General features: G+C 42.2%; 1 protein-coding gene and 1 pseudogene across 1 annotated transcript in view; one reads left to right on the top strand and one right to left on the bottom strand.

The window, feature by feature from the left end:
- The window catches only part of ARL15 (ARF like GTPase 15), a 416,790-nt gene that overhangs the window by 21,324 nt on the left and 369,300 nt on the right, over positions 1 to 26,166 (top strand). The window contains exon 2 of the mRNA XM_022597630.2: positions 12,547 to 12,603. Coding sequence (XP_022453338.1) covers positions 12,547 to 12,603 — 57 coding nt within the window. The remainder of the gene's footprint in view (positions 1 to 12,546; positions 12,604 to 26,166) is intronic.
- LOC115801629 (3-oxo-5-alpha-steroid 4-dehydrogenase 1 pseudogene) lies at positions 467 to 1,365 on the bottom strand (annotated as a pseudogene).

Below are 26,166 nucleotides of genomic sequence, written 5' to 3'. Positions count from 1 at the left end.
CAGCAGGTACCAGAGGCCCTTTGCACCAGCCTCTGATGGGCGCCCCCTTTCTCTGTGCACAACTTCTCTGCCTGCCCAGCACCCAACAGTGAGAGGCTGTGGGTACACTGTGGGTACCGAGGCCTCTCCGACCTAGTGGGATGAAAGGGACACAAAGACAGAACATGCCTCCATGGGGAGGACGGGGCGACATCGCCTTTGACCTTAAACCCATTGCTGTAGGGGGTTGTGCAAGCGGTACAGAAACGTTTTGGTCCATAGAGGCAAACCCAAAATCACAGGAGGGTCAGCCGCAATTACAGAGTTCCAGATTCCTGACCTGGTATGCAGCAGCATAGTTCAACCTGCAATTTCAGTTTGATTAGACTGTTATTAAGTAGCATACAAATTTGCTAGGGGAAAAAACCCCTTGAGCAATCTTGAAAAAGATGAAATAGCAGAAAACTTACAGAGACATAAATTTATTTATATAATCCCAAGAGAAACATCATCGAAAGCTTCAAGTTGAAGATAATTCCATTGACAATGAACTTAAAAACAGAATCATCATTTTTCTGAATTTTGGATAATCTTCAAATAACTCATGGTACCACTGGTGATGCTGCTGAGCCCTGGTGAACAGGACACAGAAGGTGAACAGAGCGAAAGCCCAGCCTTGAATGGACCAGCTGGCGAGGGTGTAGACGCACCACTGGACGACTTCTTAGGCTGGCTGCAGTGATGTACTAAAACAAGCCCTCAGTGTTTTATGTCTGGTCTCCCCTGGTTTCCTGAAATTCCTTAGGCCATGATCTGAATTGATGTTTATCAGCATGCCTGTCAACCACACGACAAAACCTGTTAGAAATCAGGGGTCAGTGAGCCAGTCGTCAGCATGCACTGCATACTGGCTCAGGTGTCTACTCTGCAAGTAGCCAGTTATAGGTGCAGAACATGAATGCCAATATAAAGGCGTACAATGGTGTGGGCTTTCCAATTCGGATCTGAAAAGGGGGAAATCAAGGCCCGTTGCACATAGTGGACGAGGAACATGGCCAGCAGGATGCAGTTGGGCCATTGGTTGAGGCGCTCGGCCGGCGGGGCCGGCCCGGCGAGGAGTGGCAGGGCCCGCGACGGCAGCTCCTGCACCGCCCAGGCGGCCTGCTCGGGCAGCCGGAAGGCGGAGCGCACTAACGTGTAGCGCCCGTAGGGCCAGCCCACCAGCTTCAGCAGCACGTAGCACAGGAAGCCCGGGGCGTTCTCCAGGTAGGCGAGCGCGTTCAGCAGGAACGGCTCAGACAGCTGCACTGCTGCAGGCGTGCTCCTGGGCCCGGCCGCAACGGGGCACTTATAAGGCCGCTCTGGGAGGTGGGGCGGGAGGCGCGGTTACCTGAGGTCTGCACCGCCCCCAAAGCCCCGTGGCTGAATCAGCCCCGCACTGGCGGCCCCGAAGCAGCCCACGAATACTTACTGAGCAATGCTTAATTTCGTAGGGACGTGGGCATCGTAGACAATACAGGGATGAATCTTTTGGGTACTGCACTATAGCCTGTAACATTGAAAGTAACACAGTTCTTTGCTTGTGGAAAAACGCTGGATGATGGATTAGAACAGGGTGCACAGACTTTTTCTGTAAAGGGCCAGCTAGTAAATATTTTAGGCTCTGCAGGCCATACGGTCTCTGTCTCAGCTACTCACCTCTGCCGTTGTTGCACAAAAGCAGCCATAGATGGACGTGGCTGTGTTCCACTAAAACTTTATTTGCAAAAAGCAGGCAGTGAGCCAGATTTGGCCCATGGATTGTAGCTTGCCAACCGCTGGACTCGTAAAGTAGGATTTACCTCTTTGAAGAAGAGAGGCAGTATTTCGCTATTTTTCACTGACATCATGGTTTTGGTTTTTGGAAACTTTTTTTTTGTTTTTTTTGCGGTACGCGGGCCTCTCACTGTTGTGGCCTCATTGCGGAGCACGGGCTCCGGACGCGCAGGCTCAGCGGCCATGGGTCACGGGCCCAGCCGCTCCGCAGCACGTGGGATCCTCCCGGACCAGGGCACGAACCCGTGTGCCCTGCATCGGCAGGCGGACTCTCAACCACTGCGCCACCAGGGAAGCCCCCAACGAAGCTGTTTGGATAAACACAGAACTGAATTTAGATGGATCGAATTTCATTTCGATCCATTTAGATGAATGAGAACTGAAGGTTCATCTTCTAGTTCATTCAGTTACACATTTTGTTTTTTTGTGTGAGGTTAAGGAAGAACAGGATTCTCATAGAATCATAGTTGCAAGTGTTACAGATATTAAAGTAGCTCAATTCTAAATTACTCTTCAATCAGAAGGCAGAATATAGGTTTTATTCCGAGGCTACCTCCCCACCCTGCCCGTCGAAAGAAGATCACTCTGGCAGCACAAGTAAATGTGTGGGCATTCTCCAGTGTGTTAAAAGTTTCATGTACAGTATATTTGAATTTGTATTTTTTTCTCATTTCAGTCTCTAAGATAATAAAGATTCAATTTCGTTTAAAAAATATTTCTCAAATATCCAGCTGCCTCTTTGGAACCGTATCTGGGGAGCAGAGTTTGAAAACCACAGGTTTAGAATCAGACGTGGGCGGAAATCTAAGTTCTGCTAGTTACTTGCCACAGGCTGGTAACCCTCAGTTTTCCATCTGAAAGATAGGCCTAGAAATACCCACCTTGCTCTAGTTGTGAGGACTGAGTGAGCGTGTAAAACACTTAGCACATAGTAGTCTCTTAATAAATGTCTTTTTTTTTTCTCTCCTGTGACTTAAAACATAATCACAGTCCTTCTTTTAAATTATATTGTGTGTGGCTGCATTCGATTCCAATAGGTATGGTTTCATTTGCCTTTACTAGAAATTTTCACCATCTTAAAGGAACGCTTGACTGACCAGGATCTCTGCCTGCAGAAATGCCAATTACTCCCCCAAAAGGAGTGGGTTTGGGTGGGCCCCTCACCCTGTTGTGGTTGTGATTCCATCTTCTGGCCTGAGAGTGAAGAGGGGTTTGGAGTGATCCACCCTCCCAGGTAGAGGATAAGAATTTAAGAGGCTTATTCACACAATCAGAAACAAGGGCAGTGAGTGTGCCGACTTTCCTTATTAGATTTTTATGCCAACTGCCCCATCTCTGCCTGGTCTCTTTAGAAATTAGCAGTAAAAGCCATGTACCAGAAGGGCCAGTGTGCACACCTTTGGAGAAGCAAGGATGTGAACAGCAGGGAAATGAGGGAGAGCTTGTGCCACTTGGCAGCCAGACTTGTAGGGAAAAGGAGAAAATCCACAAGACTCAGGAAAAGTAGTGTCCCTTGAAAAAGAAAAGAGAAATAGGCTGAGTCCTTAGGAACCAAAAGTAGTGAGATCCCAGCAAGCCAAGCTTGGCACGGGTGGCCTTGGGATTTCACAGAAAACCCCTGGTAGTTCCCTGACCATTTCAACTGGGGTCATTTGTCTTCAGCAAGTGAAAGTACTGTGGCTGTTCATATAAGTTTCAGGTTTACGGGTCTCAAGTGCTGAGTGGCCCAAGGAAATTGGTCCTGAAGCCAGGGTCCAGAGGGCAGCCAGACAGGATGCTGGGGGCCCGGGAGGTTGTGGTAGCGAAGTCGAGTTTCATTTAAAATTACTCTTAAACTAATGAGTGGTTTTAAGCAGGAGGTGATAGGACCTAATCTATGTTTTGAAATCTTGCTCTGGCTGCTGCCACGGAGCCTGGATTATACAGGGCGGGAGGGCAGCCGGGAGGAGGACCTGTTGGTGAAACTCATCCATGTCCCAGCACTAGATGTGGGTGGCTTGGTCTGGGCGTCAGCAGTTAGGATGCCTTCTCCTTGCCAAGCCCCCGAGGCTTGCTTACTTAATCCAGTAAGGTTAGTGGTATTAGCAGTAGTCCTTTCTTTTCATGCCTGAGAACCAGCTGTTGCAGTTCAGGGCGGCTAAGTTTTATATGGTCATACCCTGAACGACTTGAACCCAGGTCAGTCTAAACTCAAAGCTCACACTTCCCTTTCTTCCCTTGCCACGGTCAGAAAAACCAGAGGGCAAGTCCAGATTGTCCAAGTCATAAACCGATAGGAGTTCTTTTGATCCTTTAAACAATTGGACCACATTCTCCTGTAACCAGTGTTTCTTTCTGGGCGGTACAATAATTTTTATAACTTAAGATGGAGCTATTGATCGAGTAAAAGGGCTTGACCATTTAAATATTTTGAGGACTTTAAATATAGGTTTGACGATATAAGCATCATGCTCAAGGTAGAGGCTTAAAAATGTTCCAAGACACAATCCCTAAATGACAGTTTCTAAGGTTTTCTAACCAGAAGGGCAGTGCCGAAAAGTTGTTATTCATTTGATTATATCCAAAAGGAGAGGGAGGGAAAACGAGGATAACTCCATGTTCTAGAGAATTAAAAAATATAATTTTCCTTATGATTCTAAATAATGGTGCTCCTGAGTGTCTAGTGAGCAACGCATTACAAACTGGATGCCTATCATTATAAAACAATATCCATGAAACATTAATAATATTGAATATTAAAATGTGATAATTGAATAATAAATTTTTACAGAAGGCAGACTAAAACCTCTTCGGTTTAAACGTAGATGTAAATTGCTTAGGTGGACAGTAATATGAGGTCTGTCTAAAATGAATGGGTTTCCCTTTTGCCTCTGGTTCCGGGTCTGTGTGGGCAAAGTGCTGGGAGCTAAGCCCTATGCTTTGGGATATTTCTTCCTTTGGGGAATCTCAGGCTTAGCATCCTGGTTTTAAGTGATTGCGATGAGAAGTCACCTTTCTAATGTGGAGGCCGCAGGAAGAGACACCAGGAGTACAAAATAAGGCCAGAATCAAGGGTGTCCAGAGAAGCTGATGGCAGGGAGCATCTCCTGGGGCCTCCAGTGTCCTCAGCCCCTTAGTGCAGATGCTCAGATGAATTTGTGTGCCTGGAACACAGACACTCAATTAAAAAAATAAGCAAACACCAATTTGGAGCTTACTGTGTTTTCTCTTATAACTCACTTAATCCTCATAGAACCCTCTAAGATAGGTAGTAGTGTTATCTTTACTTTACAAATAACAAATTAAGATGCAAAGGGGTTAAGTACCTCACCCAGGGCCCCAGAAATAGTAAGTTGTATGGCTGGGATTTGATTTAAGGAAGTCTGACACCCAACTCTGTGCTCTTAATGGCTGCCTGATCGCTTCTTAATATCTGTGAACTGTTGAATTGAGTGTCTGGTGCTTTGACTTTTCAGGATAGAATCCTGCATTCGCTTATGCCAGGGATTTTCAGAGTTAAGTTGCTGAAAGCTTTTCTGGGATCCCTTATTTGATTGTCCATAATGTTGTTAGAACATTCTCTTCATTTACTTTATTTTTCTTCATAGCACTTATCACCATCTACCTTGATTTATTTTTGCTTTTGCCTGCCACCCCTGACTGGAGTGCAGCCTTCTGAGCCTTGTGTACTGCTTGGTCTCCAGCAAGGAGAACGCTGCCTGGCACAAGGGAGACGCTCAGTACAGATATGAAGATTCATGGCAAGTACGTTGGTGCCTTCATCTTGGCCATCTAAAATCCTTGAACCTTTCAGAAGGCTTGCTGCTCCATCCCACCCTTACTGCATGGGGCAGTGAAACATCTCAGGGGCATCAGGAGCCTGGAAGTTGTAATACTAAGGCTGAGCTCTTCTAATTGTCACGTGTATGGAAAATTCTTTTGCTTAAAGTTAACAAGAAGACCTCTTACCACCTTAAAGAAATGACCTCTTTCCACCTTAAAAAATATACTTCATGTCTCCCAGAATCCTCTGTACTCTTAAAAATCGATTCCACTCCTTACAAATCAGAATTTGGCAGACCTCTGCTATGCATGAGGGGGCTGGCGCCTGTGTTCAGTTTCTGGTGCCCGGATACCTTTTCCTAGGTACTTAGAGTAGAATACTCTAGCTGGGAAAAGGCTTTTCTGTTTAGAAGGTCACAGGGACTTGTCAAAAGTGTTATTTGTGGTAGGTCAGAGATACTGTATTCAGCATGGGTTTTTATTGGCCTTTAGTAGTCAGAATATTTGTTGAACTCTGAAATACTTGTGAACCCGCTTTACAGTTTGTTTGCCTTCATTTGCCTTCATTTGTTCTTAATGATTAAAAGTATGGGCTCTCAAGTCCAAAAGATTTGGGTTCAAATCCAGGTTCTGTCACATTACTAGCTGGTATCTGTTTCCCCATCTCTAAATTGAGGATGATAATACCACTGTAAATCAGAACACATCACTCTTCCATTTAACTGTTTTAAGGGACTATCCCTCTTGCTGAGATGACGTTGTCTCAACCACTGTATCAATTAGGATTGGAATTGTTTGGAAAATAGTGGCTTTGACAAGATAGATTTTTAAAAAAATAAATATTTATTTATTTATGGCTGCGTTGGGTCTTTGTTGCTGCATGCAGGCTTTCTCTAGTTGTGAGCAGGGGTTACTCTTTGTTGTGGTACACGGGCTTCTCGTTGTGGTGGCTTCTCGTTGTGGAGCATGGGCTCTAAGAGTGCGGGCTTCAGTAGTTGCGGTGCATGGGCTCAGTAGTTGTGGTGTATGGGCTTAGTTGCTCTGTGGCATGTGGGATCTTCCCGGACCAGGGATCGAACCCGTGTCCCCTGCATTGGCGGGCAGATTCTTAACCACTACGCCACCAGGGAAGTCCCAACAAGATAGATTCTTTTTCCCCCCCTCAGGTAGGTAACTCCAGAAGTCATTAGGTCCCCAAGATGCTTTTGCTTTTGTGTGTGGACTCTAAACTCATGGTTCAAAATTGCTGCCAGAGCTCCTGCCATCACTTCTGCATTCCAGGCTGCAGGACGGAGAAAGGGCAGAAGAGTGTACCTCCCTCATGGGAGACTTTTCGGACTTTCTGATTGTATTTAATTGACCAGAACTTGGTCACATTGCTATACCTAGCTGCAAAGGAACCTGGCGAATATATCATTTTTTCACTCAGAAACAGAATTCTCTGCAACTGCATTCAGCCATTCCTCACATACCTCTATCTCTCTGGGTCCACTTCTCTTGAGATTACTAGCAAGGGTATTCTCTGCTTTGTGTATCTTTTCTGTATAGTTCCTTTATTCATACTTTCGGCTTCCTCATACATTTAGGTTCCTATGATTCTTCATGGTCGTGAAGTTACTTAATGCCTTTGTTTTTTGTGTTCTCTCAGCTTCACTTCCTGCTTCTAACTGCTTCATCTTCTCAGTACTTTTCCATTCATATCTTGGAGCGTGCGAATGATTGGTCTAGGCTAGCCTAGCTCTTCCTGCTGGGCCCCTCCGTGGTTGTTGGCCAGCTGGAGGACGGACGGCCTGCTAATTTAATCAGCTGTGGCTATCTTGCTTATGGGTCTTTTTATCTGCAAGTGTGTGGAGGCAGAGCAGGCTTTATAATGGGACCAGCATGCTTGCTCCTTCACAAATGGAACTTCCTTTGGCAGTGAGTTAGAGATAAATCTTAAAATGATAAGCCTTAAAATTAACAATCTTAACATGAGTGAATTTTAGATAGTGTGTAGATAGTCAACAAGTATCAGTAACTAATGTCTGATTGAGAAGTGATTATTTAAAAGTACAGGAGGGTATTTAAGGCATACACCAGGATCCCTCAAATGCTTGCATATCCTGTGATATTTCTTGCTTTTATTCATGTTGTCACTTTCATCTGGAATGATCTTTTCCTCTTCCGTTACTCCCTTTCTCCTAGCTAACTCCCAATCTTTTAAGACTATTTGGGGATCCGCCCCCTACACAGTCTTTCTGACACTCCTGTAATGGGTTCCGTGCTCCTACTCAGTTTCTCTAAAACCCTTTGTGCATACCTCTTATTATGCTGGACGTGTTTATCCTGCCGTTCTCTGTCACAGGTCTGTTAAATAACTGCTCTCTCCTGAGCTGGAAGACTGTTGATGCCAGGGTTGGTCTTATTTATCGTTGTATGTCTAATATCTGCTTGCCTAGCAATGCCTGACACATTAGTGATGCTCAGCAAAAATTTTTTTCTTTTTCTTGGATTGAAATTTTTTTTTATCCTAAGTTCATGACAAAAAGTAAAAGGAATAAATTTGCCAAGGTGAATTGAACTAATTATTTTAATCTGGTAAATTAGAAGGGCATTTCTTTCCTGCTTCCAATTCTTCTTTAATCAGAATTTTCAGAAGGAGAACTGTTCTTATCTTCAGTATTGGGCCAAGATTCTGCTCTTGTTTAGAAATTACACATGACTTTTAGTGCCATTTTGCAGAAGATTGGCTAAAATTTTGCTGGCTTGAGATCTATAGATTCCGATATGACTGTTTATGTTTGTGTTTGATTTTTTTGCTAGGTGACTTTTCAAATCTCTGAGATTATTTCTGCTAGATGTCTTTTCAAATATTTGCGTTTGAATTTCACAGAGAGATATGTGCTGAAGTTATTTTTTAACAGGTGAGGGCAGTGATTCCTTTTTGGATTACTGGTTGAACACTTACATACTTCATCCCTGGACAGTTGTAGATTGCTTGGGAAGTATAGATGCTCTTGGGATGATGGTGGTACCGTTACAATTGAAAACATTTTGGAAAATGCCGAAAGACCAGTTTTGCTAGTTTTGCTTTAGACGTAAATGTGTCTTTCCAGGTTGATTATCACTATCCTTTTTCCTAGTCTGAGGAAGCTATAACTTAGATGTTGAGGAGAAAACTCCTCCACGTTTTGTAAACAAAAATTCATTTTATTTTGTAAATACAAGTTTGAGTTTTTTAGAAAAGTTAACTTATTTCCCATTGGGGAAAGTAACCTTTCGAGTGTGCCAAGGGAGTTGTTAAATAATTCACTGTTAATGTTTTCAGCGGCTACACTAACAGAAGGCGATGCGGGTTCTGAAGTCCGTGGCGTTCCCAAAGGTTTGTTTCTGTGTCTGGAGGAGTGACTACAGCATAATGACAGACGTAATCTTTACTCAGAGATGATTCCACCCACTCAGGACTCTGGAGCACCTATGCACCTTGGAACGCACTGAACCGGTCTTCTCTCCACAGTTTCCCAAATCCTGCACCTTTGCCTCCAGCCCACTTGTTTTGGGATGCTGTCAAGAGAAAATGCTAGATCTTAGCTTTACTTGGGAGTAGCTAATCCAGGCATGGGCCTCATTTCAAGGTGATTTACTGCTCTCCCTACCCCCATCTTGTCACCCAAGTTCTAACACACACCCGTGGTACTCAGAAGCGTTGACTTGGCTATATTAACCTTTTATTTTCATCACATGCAAAATTACAGAGGAGAAAATAAGGAAACATGGCTGTCACCTTGCCCTATATCAGAATGAGGGATTGCATGGCACCTCAAAATATTCTAAAAACAGCTCCTTTAGAAAAAGAAAATTAATGTGTTTTTTCATCCCCTGATGGAACGGAAATTTGTTATACCTTGAAATCAAGTTTCTTTGCAGACTGTATAGTATTTTCTGCCGTCTTGTTGAAGATTTTTTTTCTCCTTTATTTTCATGCTTACCTTTTGAAGTTTCTTAGGGAAAACAACAGTAAAATGTAAGTAATCATATTAATTTCAAATTGAGTATTCCTTTTCTCTTTCTCTGGATTAGACTTTTTTTTTCTGTAGCCCTGTCTTAACAGACTGTAACCAATCTGTGACTTGCTCTTGACAGCACTACTTTTCTGCACTTTCATCAGATGAGGCAGCAAAGAAGGTGAGATTACTCTGAAGGTTATTGCTTTTCAAATAATATCCTTTCGTTCTTCCTCAGGTGAGTCTAGATGGAGATTTATGAATGCTGATATAGAGGCTACTGGGTCAGAGTTTATCTAGGGTAGAGATCCATTCTTTCCTTGGGGATGATTACTCATCTTTCATTCCAAGCTATGCGTTCTGTCCCATGGGTTTTTTTTTTTTTTTTTTTTTTGAGGTACGTGGGCCTCTCACTGCTGTGGCCTCTCCCGTTGCGGAGCACAGGCTCCGGACGCGCAGGCTCAGCGGCCATGGCTCACGGGCCCAGCCGCTCCGCGGCATGTGGGATCTTCCCGGACCGGGGCACGAGGCCGTGTCCCCTGCATCGGCAGGCGGACTCTCAATCACTGTGCCACCAGGGAAGCCCCTGTCCTCTGGGTTTTTAAAATGGGTTCTTGCCAATAGAGCATCTATATGCGGAAAGAATATGAACTAATCATTTAAAATTTATAACCATTTCCTATAGCATGACCCAAAGAAGTTTCATTATGCTTTTAAATATCTCTTTTTATTCGACTCCCTCTAATGAGAGTAAAGAAGCCCGTTCCCGAGAACATTACTGTTAGAATGAATTTGGAGTTTGAGCAATAGATGTGCTGCTTGGTTTGAGGTCAGATGTTCAGGGATAAGGCAGTATTTGTAAGGATTAGAGGTTAGAGAGAAGGAGGAAATACGGCTAGTGAGAAAAAAATTACACAAAATAAGTTGAGGGTTTTCAAGGGTAATAATTTTGACAATCCCAGTAACAGTACTTGTACATTTTGGGAGTGTGAAAAGCATTGGAAAGTAGGTTTTTAGTAACTGAAGAATAAATACGTCTCCCCCCTTTAAAAGGTCAAGCTCTTTTTAAGATTAAGCTCTTAAAAAGAGCTCTAATGACAAATGCTGGGTCTCTTTCTTTTAAGGCCCCGGGGAAACCCACTTGTTAAAACTGACTATTTCTTAGAGTATTGCTCTGTACCAGTTAGGGTTAGTCGGTTGAGAGAGACACACAGTCTTTAAACAAGTTAGAGGTTTATTTCTCTTTCATGTACACAGTCTGGAGGAGGCTGGTATGGCAGCTGCACTGCCCTTTGAGTCTCCTGGTTTGCTCATCCTTGGGCTTCACTTCCCGTGTCCACTGTCCTCCAGGCTCCTCCCAATCTAAGGCCCCTGCTGGGGCTGCATGAAATCTCAATTGCAGAAAAAGAAGTAGGAAAGGCAGAAGAGTAAAAGGGTCCTTCTTAGAGTCAGTTCACTTTACGCATCCTTCACTTTATGCATCTCATTACAGAGAACTGAGTCACGCGACAGTCCCCAGCTCCAGGGATGGCAGGGAAATAGACTCTTGTTCCAGGTGACATAAAATAAGATAGTTATCTTTCACTTGGGGAAAATAAGCTTTCTAGATTACTGGGAGAGCTGTTAAATAATTCATTTTGTACAAAAGTAAAAATCAGGGTAATTTCCAAAGGTAGAAGGGAGAATAAACGTTGGGCAAGGTAGTGAGTATTCTGTCATTCAGCTCTGAGGAGGCCAGTGGCATTGCCCTGGGGTGTTTCCAGTAGTGTATTTTATGCAGAATAAAGAAACCCAATAGTGCCATGGTGGTAATGATACCTTAATAATAGAAATGATCCCCAATATTAAATCGTCAGCCATTCATGTGAACAGTAGCACCTGGAACTTTTTGAAAGTTTAGAGTTTAAGAACTTTACACAACAAATTATCTCATGAGTTTGGTTTTTCCATTGCTGTAATTTTAAATTTTGAATGTCCATGCAATGTAGCCTTGGCTTTCAGTATTTTCCTTACCAATTCCTTTAATCATACAGAATTAGTTTCTTATGGCCATCTGAAGAGGCTGGATCATTTTGCAGAATCAGTCTGATACGAGTTTTTGGCCTTCTCTTCCAAAGGAACATCTGTTTGGAAGCCTTTTTGGCTACCATGGGAATCGGGGATCTTGTGTCTCTGCTTCCTTGGTGCAGTGGATACAACCATGATTGCCAGATTTGGGCATTATAAACTTCACAGAGAAGCTTTTGCTTGCCAACAGTAAACCATAATAACAGTGTTGGACTGTATAAAGTTAGAGTTGTTTTGACTACATACCGATTTAATGTGCTAAAAATATTCCTCCAGTTAAAGAAAAGGCAATAAATCAATACTCGTGTTTGGTATACATGGTATTGTGAGTGGAAATGAGTTTTAGGAGTGTGAACTTGATTTGGGTATGAGAAGTTGTGAACTCTAATTTGAGTGCTGTCATTGATATTCTGAGACCAAGGACCTTAGGCTTCTCTTTAAATTCAGCCCATTCAAAACTTTTAGTATATAACCACGAGGTTTTACTTTTTTTTTTTTTAACAAAGGTCAGTTTTCTGTAAGCATTGTAGACATTTATGATCTAGTAAGAGCTGAACTAAAAAAAAAATAAGTGCTTATAAAACTACTTCTAGCAGTCAAAGAATTAATCATTGAAAATTAGATATTAGAGCAGGATTTAAAGAAATGTAATCAAACCAATACAATAAATCACATTCCTTAAATTATGCTATTGAATTAGAGATTGAAGTATCTGCTTTATAGTCCCATGATAAAGCACTATGCTACATACTTTATTATCTCTGTTTTATTTGAGCTGGCCTAGAAAAAGCAGAGAGAAGGAAAAAATTTCAGCCACTTGCTCGTAAAGCAGGTGTCAAAAGACAACAGATTCTCTTTAGAGAGAGAAGCAAGACAAGAGGGGAGAAGTCAGTTCTATGGAACAAACATTTAGTTGTAATCTCTTATTTTAATCTTGTAGAGAATGTCTGAATGTATCCAGATCTCATTTGCTGTCTGTAGAATTGGCATTTACACGGTAAGCAATGTATATTTTTTCGGTACCAAATGTCATGAAAGTATAAATGAAGAACTGCGTGCTGGAGAGTGTATGGAGCTACGGGAATTGTCCTCCACTGCTGGTGAGAGTGTAAATTTATACAGCCACTTCGGAAAATAATAAAGTTGAGTACCAGAATGTTCTATGACCTGCGCAAATCTACTCCTAGGTGTGTACTTCAGAGAAATTGTTGTGTAATTATAAGAAGACCTGTGCAGGGAAAGTTCCAGCAGAAGTGTTCATAAAAGGAAAATATTAGAAATAATGCAAATGCCCATCAGTAATAGATTGGATTGTGGCATTTTAGTTAATTTCATAGGATACCATACAGCAGCAAACATTATAAACTAAAAGTAATATATATGAACTACAGCTATAATACACAGTGGTTACATTTTACAAATATAATGTTGATTAAAAAACAAATCACAGGAAAATACATGCAGTATGATTTGATTTCTACAAAGTTTGAAAACGGCAACACTAAGCAATACATTGTTTTAAGGTTAGATAAATAGACAGATAAATTATAAAGAAATGTAAAAATTCGGTTGTCGTTACCTCTAGGGCAGCAGTCCTCGACGGGGGTGGGGGTGGGGTGGGTGACGATTTTGCCCTCCAGGGGCTATGTGGCAATGGCTGGAGACGTTTTTGGTTGCTTCTCCCGAGGGTGATGGTGGCATGCTACTGGCATCCACTGGGCGGAGGCCAGGGGTGTTGCTAAACATCCAGCAATACACTGGGTAAGCACTTAGTAGTTATCTGGCCCAGAATGTCAGCAGTGCTGAGGCTGAGAAATTCTGCTCTAGGAAAGTGGAGGCGAGGAGAAGGCTTTAAAAGTTTTAGTGATGTTCTGCTTCTTAACTTGAATGGTGGGCACATGGTGTTGGCTTTACAGTTATTCTTTAAACAACACATTTGCTTCATATACTTTTTTGTATGTATGATATACTTCACAACACAAAAATATGGAAAATGTTAGTGTGTTTTGGAATTTTTTTTTTTTATATGAGTCTGTCAGTTGACTCCAGTGCCGTGAGCCAGCCCATTTCGTAATTCAGAAATATAGGGATGTGTCTATGTAGATGACCATTAAAGAACTTTTCTAATGTAAAGACTCTGTGACAGGGCTTCCCTGGTGGTGCAGTGGTTGAGAGTCTGCCTGCCGATGCAGGGGACACGAGTTCGTGCCCCGGTCTGGGAAGATCCCACATGCCGCGGAGCGGCTGCGCCCGTGAGCCATGGCCGCTGAGCCTACGCGTCCAGAGCCTGTGCTACGCAACAGGAGAGGCCACAACAGTGAGAGGCCCGTGTACCGCAAAAAAAAAAAAAAAAAAAAAAAAGACTCAGTGACAAAGTATCTTGACTTTTTCCCTTTGAAGGCCTAGGGAGGGGATTCTGAGAGTGAACAGGAAATGGAATGATGTTTACTTTTGAAGACCGAATTATTCTCTGTGGAAGGGTTTTAAAAAAGGTGATTTTGTTTCTCATCCACCTTGCACAGAGGAGTGTGAATATGTGTGCACAAGAAGTTTAGGGAAATTGTTTAGAATGAATGAAGCAAGAGCTCTGAGTAAAAGATATGACCACAGATTGCCTAGCTGTGCTTATCCTTGTACCTTCCACAGCGTCTGGCACACGGTAGGTGCTCAGTAGCTGTCTGTTCAGTTATATTGGTGTGAGCACCGTTTTCAGTTTTGCCTTAGTTTGAACTTAGAAAAAGCACATTTTCTTTATTCCTTTTCTCACTTGTGTTAGCTGCTTGTCTCAGCTGAGTATCTTTTTATGTATTTTATGTTTTCCCTCAAGATGCTGGATTTTGTGTATATTTGCCATCTCAAAACAAAATTGGGTGACATTTATCCCCAGTTAGATGAATAGATTACTTGGGGCTAGACATGTTTTCTGTTGTTTATCTGAAGTTACTTTGTTAGTATTTTTTGTTGTTGTTGTTGATGGGGGTTCCTTGAACAAAGCTGCCTGTTTGAGGAGTCCCATGATGTGCAGGAAAGGCCCAACTCCAGGTCCTCTGAGTGCCCGGGCACTGGCTGGCAGCAGCCCAGCAGAAGTACCGCCTCAGCACGAATGCCTGCAGCTGTGGCCGCTCGAGGCTGTCAGCCGGCTGTGCTTCTCTAGACGGGAGATCTGAGTGTGGGCACCGCGGGAAGTCAACACAACAGTGTATTTACCACTAGAACCTGAGAACACCGGGACTGTTGATGTCAGGAATGGTGCTTGGTCATCCTCGATTACCTAGCACTTAGCCTGGGCCTGGGACCATGCAGGTGCTCATCTCTGCTTATTTAGTGAAGAAGCTCTTGCTGTGGACTAATTCTAAGGCAGATAAAAATTGTCCTTAAAGGGGAGTGCTGCGGAGAGATTTGTGCTCCTACCCAGAATTCATGTGTCGAAGCCCTAACCCGCAGTGTGATGGTGTTTGGAGATGGGGCCTTTGGGAGGAAATTAGGTTTAGATACAGTCGTGAGGGGGTGGGGTCCTTGTGAGGGGATTAGCCCTTAGAAGAGATATCAGAGAGTTTGCTCTCTCTCTTCCCCTGTGCTGTGAATCAGGAAGGCAGCCTTCCATAAGCCAGGGAAAGAGCTCTTACCAGAACCCGACTGTGCTGGCACCCTGATCTCGGACTTCTAACTCTAAGACTGTGAGAAATGTCTGTCGTTTAAGCCACCCATTCTATCATAATTTGTTATAGCAGCCCAAGCAGACTAAAACAGGGAGGGGAAAAAAAAATCTTGTGAATTGTAAATAAAGGACATAAACAAACATGAAAAACTTAGTAGTACCTGTTGAAAAGAAATGCTAAGTTTTAAGTAAAACAAAGTAGAGGAGGAAACTAAAGATTATGGGTGAATGTCTGAGACGATGGTGATAGGTACTTGACATAACTTTTATTTCTATATGCCTCTAACGTTGCTAAAAAGCAGATTAAGCACTTAACTAAGGAGAGAAAAGCCGTACTTCTTACATATTTGGGATCCATAATCTGAAATGAGCCAAGACCAAAATGGAATGTATACAGGACAGACACGCTAAAAACTTCCAACGTATAAAAGTAAATGTGTTGGGCTTCCCTGGTGGCGCAGTGGTTAAGAATCCCCCTGCTAATGCAAGGGACACGGATTCGAGCCCTGGTCTGGGAAGATTCCACATGCCGCGGAGCAACTAAGCCCGTGTGTGCACAACTCCTGAGCCTGCACTGTAGAGCCCACAAGCCACAACTACTGAGTTTGCGTGCCTTGACTGCTGAAGCCTGCACACCTAGAGCCCATGCTCCACAACAAGAGAAGCCACCACAATGAGAAGCCTGCGCACTGCAACAAAGAGTAGCCCCCGCTCGCTGCCAACTAGAGAAAAGCCTGCTCGCAGCAACAAAGACCCAACACAGCCAAAAATAAATAAAATAAAGAAATTTATTTTTTAAAAAAAGTAAATGTGTTGTATGCAGGTGAGTGCATACTGAACCTTATATATTAAACAGTTTAATGAAAACCATTACTCAGAGAAAACAAAGGCTGTCCTTTGCATGACATCCACTTTTCTCTCCAGTGTTTGGAGTGGACAGAGCTTTCTCTAGACATCGAAAGGAAATGATGCTTGTTTAGAGAGCCTTAACTCAGGAAGCTGAAGAAAACAAATCCTGCCTCAGTTTTCTAGGCAGGGATCTTAAGGCGTGGGTAGAGAAACTTACGCACTATCAGTGATGGAGTGATAGCCGCTCCCAAACCCAAATGCTAGGACAAATTGAAACAGAGCAAAACAGAAGAAGGTCTTTAGATGAAGCATCTGCTCTGAGGAGATAACTCCCTTTCCTGTGCCCTGTAGCACAGGACAGAGTGTGTTCTCTCAAATGTGATATCCTGACGTCTTACAAAGAGGTAATTTAGTTTTTGAAACAAAAGAAGACCTGTTATGTGAATCTAGACTATTTTGGGTATTAAACAACATTCACTGGGTTCTGGTCAGGAAGAAGAAGGGGAAGTAAGTCCAGGCCAAGAGTTTACATCACAATTGTGGGTCTATGGTTTTTTTTGAAATTCGAGCAATGGCAACAGGCCATACTTGAGAAAGTGATCTTGAAATGAACCTTTGGCAGTCAGGTGTGGATTAACTCCGGGCTAGAGGGCATGCTAGGGCATAGTTTAGGACTTCCCTTTGGAATGTCGGGGTAAATACCCTCAAAGGGACTTGCAGTTGTTCCCAGACGTCTCTGAGTTGGGAACTGTTATTGTTATCAGAGCCAGAGCACCGTGGTGGACAACCAGCTGGTGGTGGCTTGAAGCGGGGTGAGGATTGGAGTGGTCATTTGGGCATCTAGCCACCTTCCTTGTTGGAGTGCGAACCCCTTTGGTCAAAACTGAAAGCTCGGGGCTTCCCTGGTGGCGCAGTTGTTGAGAGTCCGCCTGCCGATGCAGGGGACACGGTGTTCGTACCCTGGTCCGGGAAGATCCCACATGCTGCGGAGCGGCTGGGCCCGTGAGCCGTGGCCGCTGAGCCTGCGCATCCGGAGCCTGTGCTCCGCAACGGGAGAGGCCACAACAGTGAGAGGCCCGCGTACCGCAAAAACAACGACAACAACAACAACAAAACTGAAAGCTCGGAGGCCAAGATGAATGAAGCCGGGCCAGTTAATCTTGCCTCCTCCAGGATGGTACTGTTTGAAGCACACGGACCCTATGGGCTGATTGTTCCCTCTCCGTACCCAACCCCTGCGTGAACTAAAACTCAATCTAGTGATGAATGAGATTTGAACTAAATAATAGCAGTAAAATATTGTGTGTGGCTAGTGATTTTGGTTAATAATAAGAGCTTTAAAAACTCTTTAAATTCTTCTTTTGACTTTGCAGAAAGTATCAAATGCTGTTTTACTAGCAGAGAAAACATACATCCTTTAGAACAATAACAGCATTTGTGAAAATGGCATGTAGATTCATCCTGAGATACAGATGCATTCAGTAGTGGGTAGTGATTATCCTTTTACCGAGCTGTAACATTTGCTTGTACCTGCCACACAATGCTCATATTCAACTTCTGTGACTATATTTTTAAGGAGGGGGCAGGGAGGGCTACCTATTAGAATAAATCGCACAACAGTTGCATATCATTATTAATAATACTATTAGTAATATTGTATATTATTAAAACTGATTTTAATCTAGCTCTTTAAGTCTGAACAAATCCTGCCCTAAACTTTGAGTTTTTACAACATATAGTGCCACTTGTAAGGACACTGTATTTGTTTCCTTTTTGCTGCTGAGACAAATTACCACAAATTTAGTAGCTTAAAGCAACATGTATTTATTCTCTTATCATTCTGAAGGTCAGAAGTCTGAAGTGGGTCTCACTGGGCTAAAACCAAGATGTTGGCAGGGCTGCTGTAGAGGACAGGAGGCTCTAGAGGACAATCTGATCCTTACCTTTGGTGGCTGCCTGTATTCCTTTGCTCTTGGCCCCCTTCTAGCAGTGGCATCACTTCAGCTTCTCCATTTGCCACATCTCTGTTTCTGTCATCACATCTTCTCTAACACGTCTAATAATCCTCTCTCTCTCTTTATAAGGTCCCTAGTAATTAAATTGGGCACACCTGGATAATCCAGGCCAACCTTCCCATTCCCATCTCAAGATGCTTAACTTAATCACACCTGTGACGCCCCCTTTTTGCCACGTAAGGTAACATAGTCATGGGTTTTGAGGATTAGGACATGAACATCTCATGGAGGAGGGGAAGGGAAGCAGCATGCTGTGTACCACAGGCACCAAAGAAGAAAGTATAGAGGACTCAGTAAAATCTGTCATCATTCCTGGAGGGAAAGGAAATCAAGGTAGGCAATCCTGATGCCGGGTTTAGGATGTTACTGTCAGTAAAACACCAAAGTTAAACACGTGTCAGACAGACTGGCAGTCCCGCTTATGGGCTCTGCAAGTCTTTGCTCTGGGAACAAACTAAAGAGCAGCTTTAATACATGACCATGTGGAGAGGAGTGGTGTTGACTGTCCCTGTTTTCTGTGCTCCTTGAAGGCTCCAGATTAAATATTTATTGTAAATTGTGTGGGATGCTGAGATGTCTGCAGTCCTAATAAAGAAATGAAAAGCTCCAAGACAAAGGGAGGCACACGTTAATTGAAGAAATTCAGCATTATTGGATACCTTAATGGAACGGAAATGAATTAAGTTATTGGTTTGGCTGTTTTAGTGAAGATCAAAATAACAGTGGCTTAAACAGAGTTAAGTTTCTATTTCATATCAGATTGTAAGCTGGTAGCTTGGAATCTAGCCCTTTGCTTCATGAGTCCTTTAGGGACTCAGTCTCCTTCTAGCATGTTCTTCCATTGCCTAGTTTATTCTGCTCCTGTGCGGGTTGAAGACAGCTCACCACTCCCGTGTCTGTTAGTTTTTTGGGAAAGAGGAATGGAGGCCAAGCAGTTCCCTTTATGGGTGTGACCTGGAAGTTCTACACACTTCCCCTCACCTCCCAAGTCCCGGAAATTGAGTCACATGACTGTGTCACTGCAGGAGAGGCTTAGAAATGGGGGCTCTGGTGAGGAGCTAAGACTCTTGGGGTTCTATTCCTAACGGGGAGAAGAGAATGGACACTGGGGGACAATTTGCTGTCTCTTGAGGAAATAAGCTAAGGCAAATTGATCTGCACTTCAGCTTCACACAGGGCAGTATATCCTGAGGAAGGTGTGGAGGAGAGTCAGCATTGCTGGTAGCCATTGCCAGTGCACACGTTGAATGAGCACCTAGTGGGGCAACAAGAGTGATTTTGTGTTTGTGACAAGTCCGCCTTCTGGTTGGATGGATAACTGAGGCTTTACGGGCCAAGATCAAATCTAGTATTTTATTTACACATATCAGCATATTATATGTACTTTTGTGCACAGACACATGTGGTTAGTGCACATTTGTATTTTGACAATTTTATTTTGAAGGGTGTAAGTGGAAGGTTATATGCTTTATAATCTAGGAGATGAGAGTTGATGATTGCTTGCCTTCTTTAATAAACAAAATAATGTGCTCAAGTAGAGCAAGAATATCTGGCTAATGTTGCTAACTTTCCTGGCAGGGGGATTTAAAGTTTGAGGTTTAATGAACTTGTTGAGAGCCACAAATATCCATCAACTCTCTGTTTATACAGTAAGAGAGTTACACCATGAAATGTGTGAGATTACATGTGTAATGTGTAATGTGAGAAATGAGATTGACAAGAGTGCCATGCTTTTTTTTTTTTTTTTTTAAATCATCTTTTGAAATTGGAGCCCATATGAGAACAAGATAAAATCTGTTTGGTTTAGGTGTTTTATTCTGGGGAATGTAGAATGTATCCTTTCCTCTCATCACCAAGGCTTGTCTGCTGCAGACCTTTGTGACTCCAGCACAGCTCCACTCGGGTGGCCCTTCACGCTGAATCTGACCCGACTGACCCCACTCTCTTCCCACCCCAAACCCGCTCATGGCCCATGCTTCCTTTCTCCGTGACTGGCGCGACAGCGCACCCAGCGGCCACGCCAGGAACTGAACTCAGTCCTCAGCTCTCCCCGGCCTCATCATCTTATCAGTCCCCAGGTTTGGACCTCTCCCATCCTAGTCATCTCTCCTCTTTGCTGCTATTACCCAGGTTCTAGCACCACTATTTTTTGCCTGGAAAACCCTAACAGCCTCCTCCTAGCTGGTCATCCCTTTCCAACCTTGCCCCCTCTCAATCCACTTCTACCTTCTGTAATCAGCGTAACTGTGAAATGCATGTCTGCTTATGCTGTAAATGTCTCAGTAACCTCCCATGGCTCTTAAGTTAAAGCCCAGAATCCTTAACAAAGTTTATAAGGTGCCCTGCGTGGATTGGCCCTGCTTGTCCATTTAGCCTTCTCTCTCTATCTCCTCTTCCACCTCCAGCATTGTATATTCCAGGCATACTCATCTATCTTCAGCTCTTGGTCTGTTCTCTTTTCTACTTCCAGCACTTTGTACGTGCTGTCCTCTCATCCTGGAATTGTGAGCTGACACCTCTTCTGGGAAGCCCTCCATGACTTCCAATACCTGGATTAAATGCTCTCTCTAAGGTGTCCCTGTCTTTGCACTCTAGAGTCTTTCACCAGCCAAAGTACCTGTATTTCACAGTCTTAGAATTTCCTGTTAATTTTCCTCTAACTGTAAGCTCACCGAGGGCAATGACCCTGTCATTCTGTTTCTCCCTTTACCCCCAGCATCTGATGCCTCTTTACCACCAACATCATTATTTATCACCACTGACATTTACTGAGCACTTACTAAGTGTGCTCAGGCCTTTATAGGTGAAATCATTTAATTCTCTACAATCTTGTGAAGAAGGCGCTATTATTGTCCTCATTTGATAGAGAGACAACAGGGGCATAGTGTGCTTTTTCACATGGTGGAGACGGGATTTGGAGCCAGAATTTGAGTGGATTTATGCTGAATTCTAAACCCTTACCCAACACACTTTACTACACTCCAGGCAGTAGATGTTCAATATGACTTTGTTGAATTTAGAGTAGTTTCTTTTCTTTTCTTTTCTTTGTCTTTTATTCAAAGACATTTCTGAAAGGGCCAGGCCAGTTATTTTGTGGAACGTCTTTCACGTTCTTTCAGACTCATGTTAAAAAATTTTGGCAGGAATATTATGGAGGTGACATCGTATCCTCATTGCATCTTACTAGGGGTACATGATGCCAATTTATCTTATCATTGGTGGTTGATATATCTTTAAAAATTTATAATTAACCTAAATCTGGGGCTGATATTTTCTAGCTTTACCCAGAATTCACAGACTACAACCTACTTAGAGGCTATGGTATCCTTTATGCATTTACGACATCATCTATATTATATCTTTTCATTATAACTTTGTACCGTATTTTGAGGTCAGGCAAGGGACTATCTAAATTCAATACAGCTTGCTGAAGTTTCAGAAAATTTTTTTTTTTTTGACTTGGGATATTTTGATCTAGATGAAACCTTAGAGAGCATTTTCCTTCATTTGGGTTACAGTGTTAATAAACAATATAGTCTATTCCAGGTTGTTCTCTTGGTTAGGCTGTTGTGCAGTTGAAATCAGAGCTAAGAGTTCAGCTTTCAGGGTGTGCTAGCTGCCTTCACTTTCAAGGCTTAATGGTATGAAATAGTGGCTATAACTGCAAGTCTGTTATCACGAGTGGAGAAGAAATTCTAATTATATATTCTCTGTTAACTCAACTTTGTTTATGAAGTATAATATTTCTCATTTCTTGACTGTAGATATCCTGATTTAAAAGGCAACACAAAAAAGAGGCAGTAGAAAATTGACTAGTTACATGGGGATCATTCTTTACAAAGGCCTTTTGGAAAGCTTCATTTGGTTATTATCAATTGTAGCTGTGTGGTTAGGTGGAGGGGCTCTGTTCTTGATAAACGTGTAGAATCATTTAACTTAGGAACTTAAAATGTTTAATATTTCCCAATATAAATGACATGGTGGTCCTTAACAAGAGTGTGTCTGGTTGATGGAAATTTCCACCCTAGGAAATGCGTATTTTTATGTTGTCTCTTTTCACAGATGGTTGACTTTGTTTTCTTTTTTTGTTTGTTTAAAGTTTTTTCTGTTTTTCTTCTTCTTCTTTTTTTAATATTTATTTATTTATTTGTCTGTGCCGGGTCTTAGTTGCGGCAGGTGAGATCTTAGTTCCGGCATGTGGGATCTAGTTGCCTGACCAGAGATGGAACCCGGGCCCACTGCACTGGGAGCACGGAGTCTTAACCACTGGACCACCAGGGAAGTCCTGACTTTGTTTTCTTGACAAATGTTTAGTGTTTAGTCCTTAGGACTAGTACTTTTGTCTTGATAGGGAAAATAATTTGTTTTTGTCAAGGCTTAAAAATTATTTTAGAATGCAGTCACTGTCAAGGATATGGTTTACTTACATCCATAATTTGGGAACACAATTGTGTTTTAGATTTTAAGCAGAGCAAGTAGATTAATATTATGTATATAGAGAATATAATTGACGCTGGTGATCATTTGGTCTTTGCTTTGTAGAACTCAAATTTATTTAAACATTGACTTAGAATATTATACAAAGTGAATCTGAATGAGAGGCTTTATGCTTATTGTATATTGAAGAATCAGTCTGTGTCCTCCGTATTCCTTTGAGTTTAGCTAGGGCTCTGGTGTGTAGTTGGTGCTCAATAACTATGCATTGACTGAATAGGTATATGGTTCTTTGGGTTGGGGAGAAGAGAGAGCTTTGCCCAGACTCCAGGAGGCTCGGGCAGCTCCGGCTATAGCACCAATCACACGTTTCACAGATTGTGCACTCTGACTTGGAAGGTCCATGAAGGCAGGGAGTCTTACTTGTTTCGTTCACTGTTGTACCTCCAGTACCTAGATAAGTGCCTGACATGTTGCAGGCACTCAGAGAATATTTTTGGAGTGAATGAATGCATGAACAGAGCTCCAATCAGTGGGTTAGAATTGGTAATACCTGCCCCTGGGATATACAAAGACATTCTAAGAGGTATGCTAGCATTGAGATGATTGTTAAGGAAATAAGTGTCCATCTATATAAATTCTTCTATCACCCCCCTTTCACAACTACCCTACTTCCAGTTAAGAGAGAAGCCACTGCTCTCACTTCTGAGTCTTTTCATGGTGTATTGGCCTCAGATATAAAAACCTGCAGGGCACAAAATAAAGGAAAAATTCAAAATATGGTGTTGAGGAAGTGAGCAACTCTAATATGACCAGTTAAGTCATTTTCAGTTCTTCGCTTTCAACAAAATTGAAGGCAAGTACACTCAGATTGTCAGCTGGTCACTAAAAATAACATTGATAAGCCACAATATGATTCTGGGTTCTGGACAGTGGGCTAGGAAGCGTACATTCATCTCATTATTTTATACTCCATGATTAAAATACTACCTTTTCCCTTTAGTCTTTATCTTTTAAAAATTGTGGTTCCTTTTTTTCTGTCATTGCTGTGGAGGTAGAAAGATTTTTTTAACAAAATATGCTTCATTATATTTGAATGCTCTCTAGTCTTGTTTTATTTGTTAACAGTGACGGTGATAGGTTAACTGGGACATTTCAACTACCGTTCTTCAGCTTTATCTGGTACAGGTTCAAAATGCAAACTATTAATTATAGTTGGGTTATCACAGAATCGTTAATATTAGATTTTTTGTGCTTTTATTTTTTATAAATGCATAATTCACTTTAGCCTATGATTAATGTTTAAAAAAAAACAAAACAACACAGTGCTATGCCATTGGTCCTGTAATCTCTGCCTTAACATTTCCCCAACAATTGTAGGCAGCAGTATGGAAAATTTGCTATATTGTTATCCTGTTTCTCCACCCCATCACATGAATTCAACCTAGAGGAAAAGATAAGCCAGAAGTTTTACTGCCCAATGACTCCCGTTATGTCCATTATGTTCCCAAATGCTACTTTCTGTTGCTGGTGCCCGGCAAGAGGAATTAAAGTGCCTGTTCATTTCGCTGAATTTCATCATCTAATTTCCTGTCTAAACTTTTAATTTGAAAGGATCACAAACTGAATTTTGCGTGTGTGTGTGTGTTGGTGGGGGGGGAATTAAGCTAATGTAGAACTTTGATAAAACTTTTAACAGATTTAGAATTTAAAAAATGTTCAATGAGCTCACATGAAGTGTACAAGAAGGGGCTCTCAGCTTTGCTGGCAGAAGGGAAAGATCAGTATACTTTACCATTATTTTACCTATTAGAGATAGGAGAAAATAATTGCTGTCATGGGAAGAAAGAACAAAACCTAGCAGTCTAGACATGGAATATGAAATAGGAGTATGGTTATTAACGAAGGAATGAAAATAGATTACTGGGGTTTGGTCATGTTTTAGGGAAGAGACAGTTTTTCGGTACTAGTCCTTTGAGAGTCTAAAAATCAATGCCATAAAGGCAGGCAGATTTGTGGATTGCAAAGCCAGGTTCTGATTTAGGCCCTGCTGTTTACTTGAATAATGTTGGGCAAAATATTTTATAATCTGGGCCTTGCTATTCCCTTCTGAAAATGATAAGTTTGAATGAAACTCTCACTAAAAATCAGCCCTAATTCTGCTTCTTGTGAATCCAGCCTCATTTGTAAAGCAGCATCGAAACCAGAAGCTTAGATGGTGGCTTAAATCTTAGGGAAAAAAAAAAAAAAGGTTGTTGAAGAGAGGCAGGAATATCCATTTAAATTTAGGATTGTGTGTGGGAGATGGATGTTTTATGTATAGAAAGGTTTGTTGGAAAATAGATTTCTTAAATGAAAGAGGTTGAGATAGCAGATCCTGAAACGAAATGGCCCTTAACATGCATGTAAGCTTTCATCTCAGAGTACACATTCTTCCATTGACTTAATGATTTTCAGGGGAGACCTTGTATTGAAAACATGCAATATCATGGATAAATGTAGCACATTAAGTATTAATTTAATTTATGACACAATTAATTTAAACATAGCACATTATCCTCTGGGGCACATTAATGGGAAACCTCAATTGGGAATCCAATTAACTAGAGTCTCATTGGAATTTTTGCTTGTTCATTCCTAGATGATAAGAGCAAATGACTTCCTATTTTCCCTAAAAAGAGGTGGTAGTAATGGGGTGTGTGTGTGTGTGTGTGTATTAGAGAGAGAAGGGGGGGGTCCAGCTTTGTAACAGGTAAATATGGGATATTCACTTACCTGTCCTGAGCCTGTTTTCTGCTATGTAAAAGAGAACTAGAGTGGATATTCTCTAAGGATATTTTCAGTGCATATGCTGTATGATTACAAATGTAATAAATTAAAACCCAGGCTATTGAAGTTCTCTGGGGTTTTTTTTGCATATTTAGTCCCAGTATTTCCATAACCAACATAGGACCAGTTCAATTTGACAAATATCTATTGAGTATCTACTGTATGTCAGTTAAAGTGCTAGACTCTAGAGGTAAGACAGCATCCTGACCCTTTGAGGGAACTACTGATGTTGGAGGATGGAGGGAATGAAAAGTGCCCACTGAAATGAGAAGGTAGATGGAGACCAGAAAACTAGGCAGCTCCATATAATCAATGGCTCAGTTTCTTCTAGGATAACTTACAGGGTGGGATCTGGATCAGCTAGACAGTGATTGGAGGCATTCGCAGCCGTACTCTGCACCGCCGAGGGGGCACTGGGGCAGTTTTAAAGTTAACCCAGGGTATGGGGGTGCGTGCTAGGAAATTGGAAGTGCATTCCTAAGTCAAGATGTATGAATGTGTAACTAGTCTTGTGGGTGCTGAGAGTATGTCAGTGAAGGTCTTCATCATTGTTTGGGGACTAACAGAGCATACAGGCCACTTGGTCGTAATGTTTATTAAACAGTATCTATTAACTATAAAGCCCTTGACAACAGAGAAGTGATTTACCTCACGCTACAGTCCTAGGTAGGGTCAGTGGAAGGACAGGAGGAACTGTACGGGTCCTAGATGGTGTCAGTTGTGCTAACAGCCATACAACTGATTATTCTGGAAGGCCCTTCTGGGTTAGCTTGAT

The sequence above is a fragment of the Delphinapterus leucas genome, chromosome 3, assembly GCF_059928025.1.
Source record: "Delphinapterus leucas isolate spDelLeu-1000000601 "Yukka" chromosome 3, BTC_Dleu_Yukka2, whole genome shotgun sequence".
Classification (NCBI taxonomy): Eukaryota; Metazoa; Chordata; class Mammalia; order Artiodactyla; family Monodontidae; genus Delphinapterus; species Delphinapterus leucas.
Note: the sequence above shows the minus strand (reverse complement) of the source record. Positions and strands in the feature narration are given on the sequence as shown.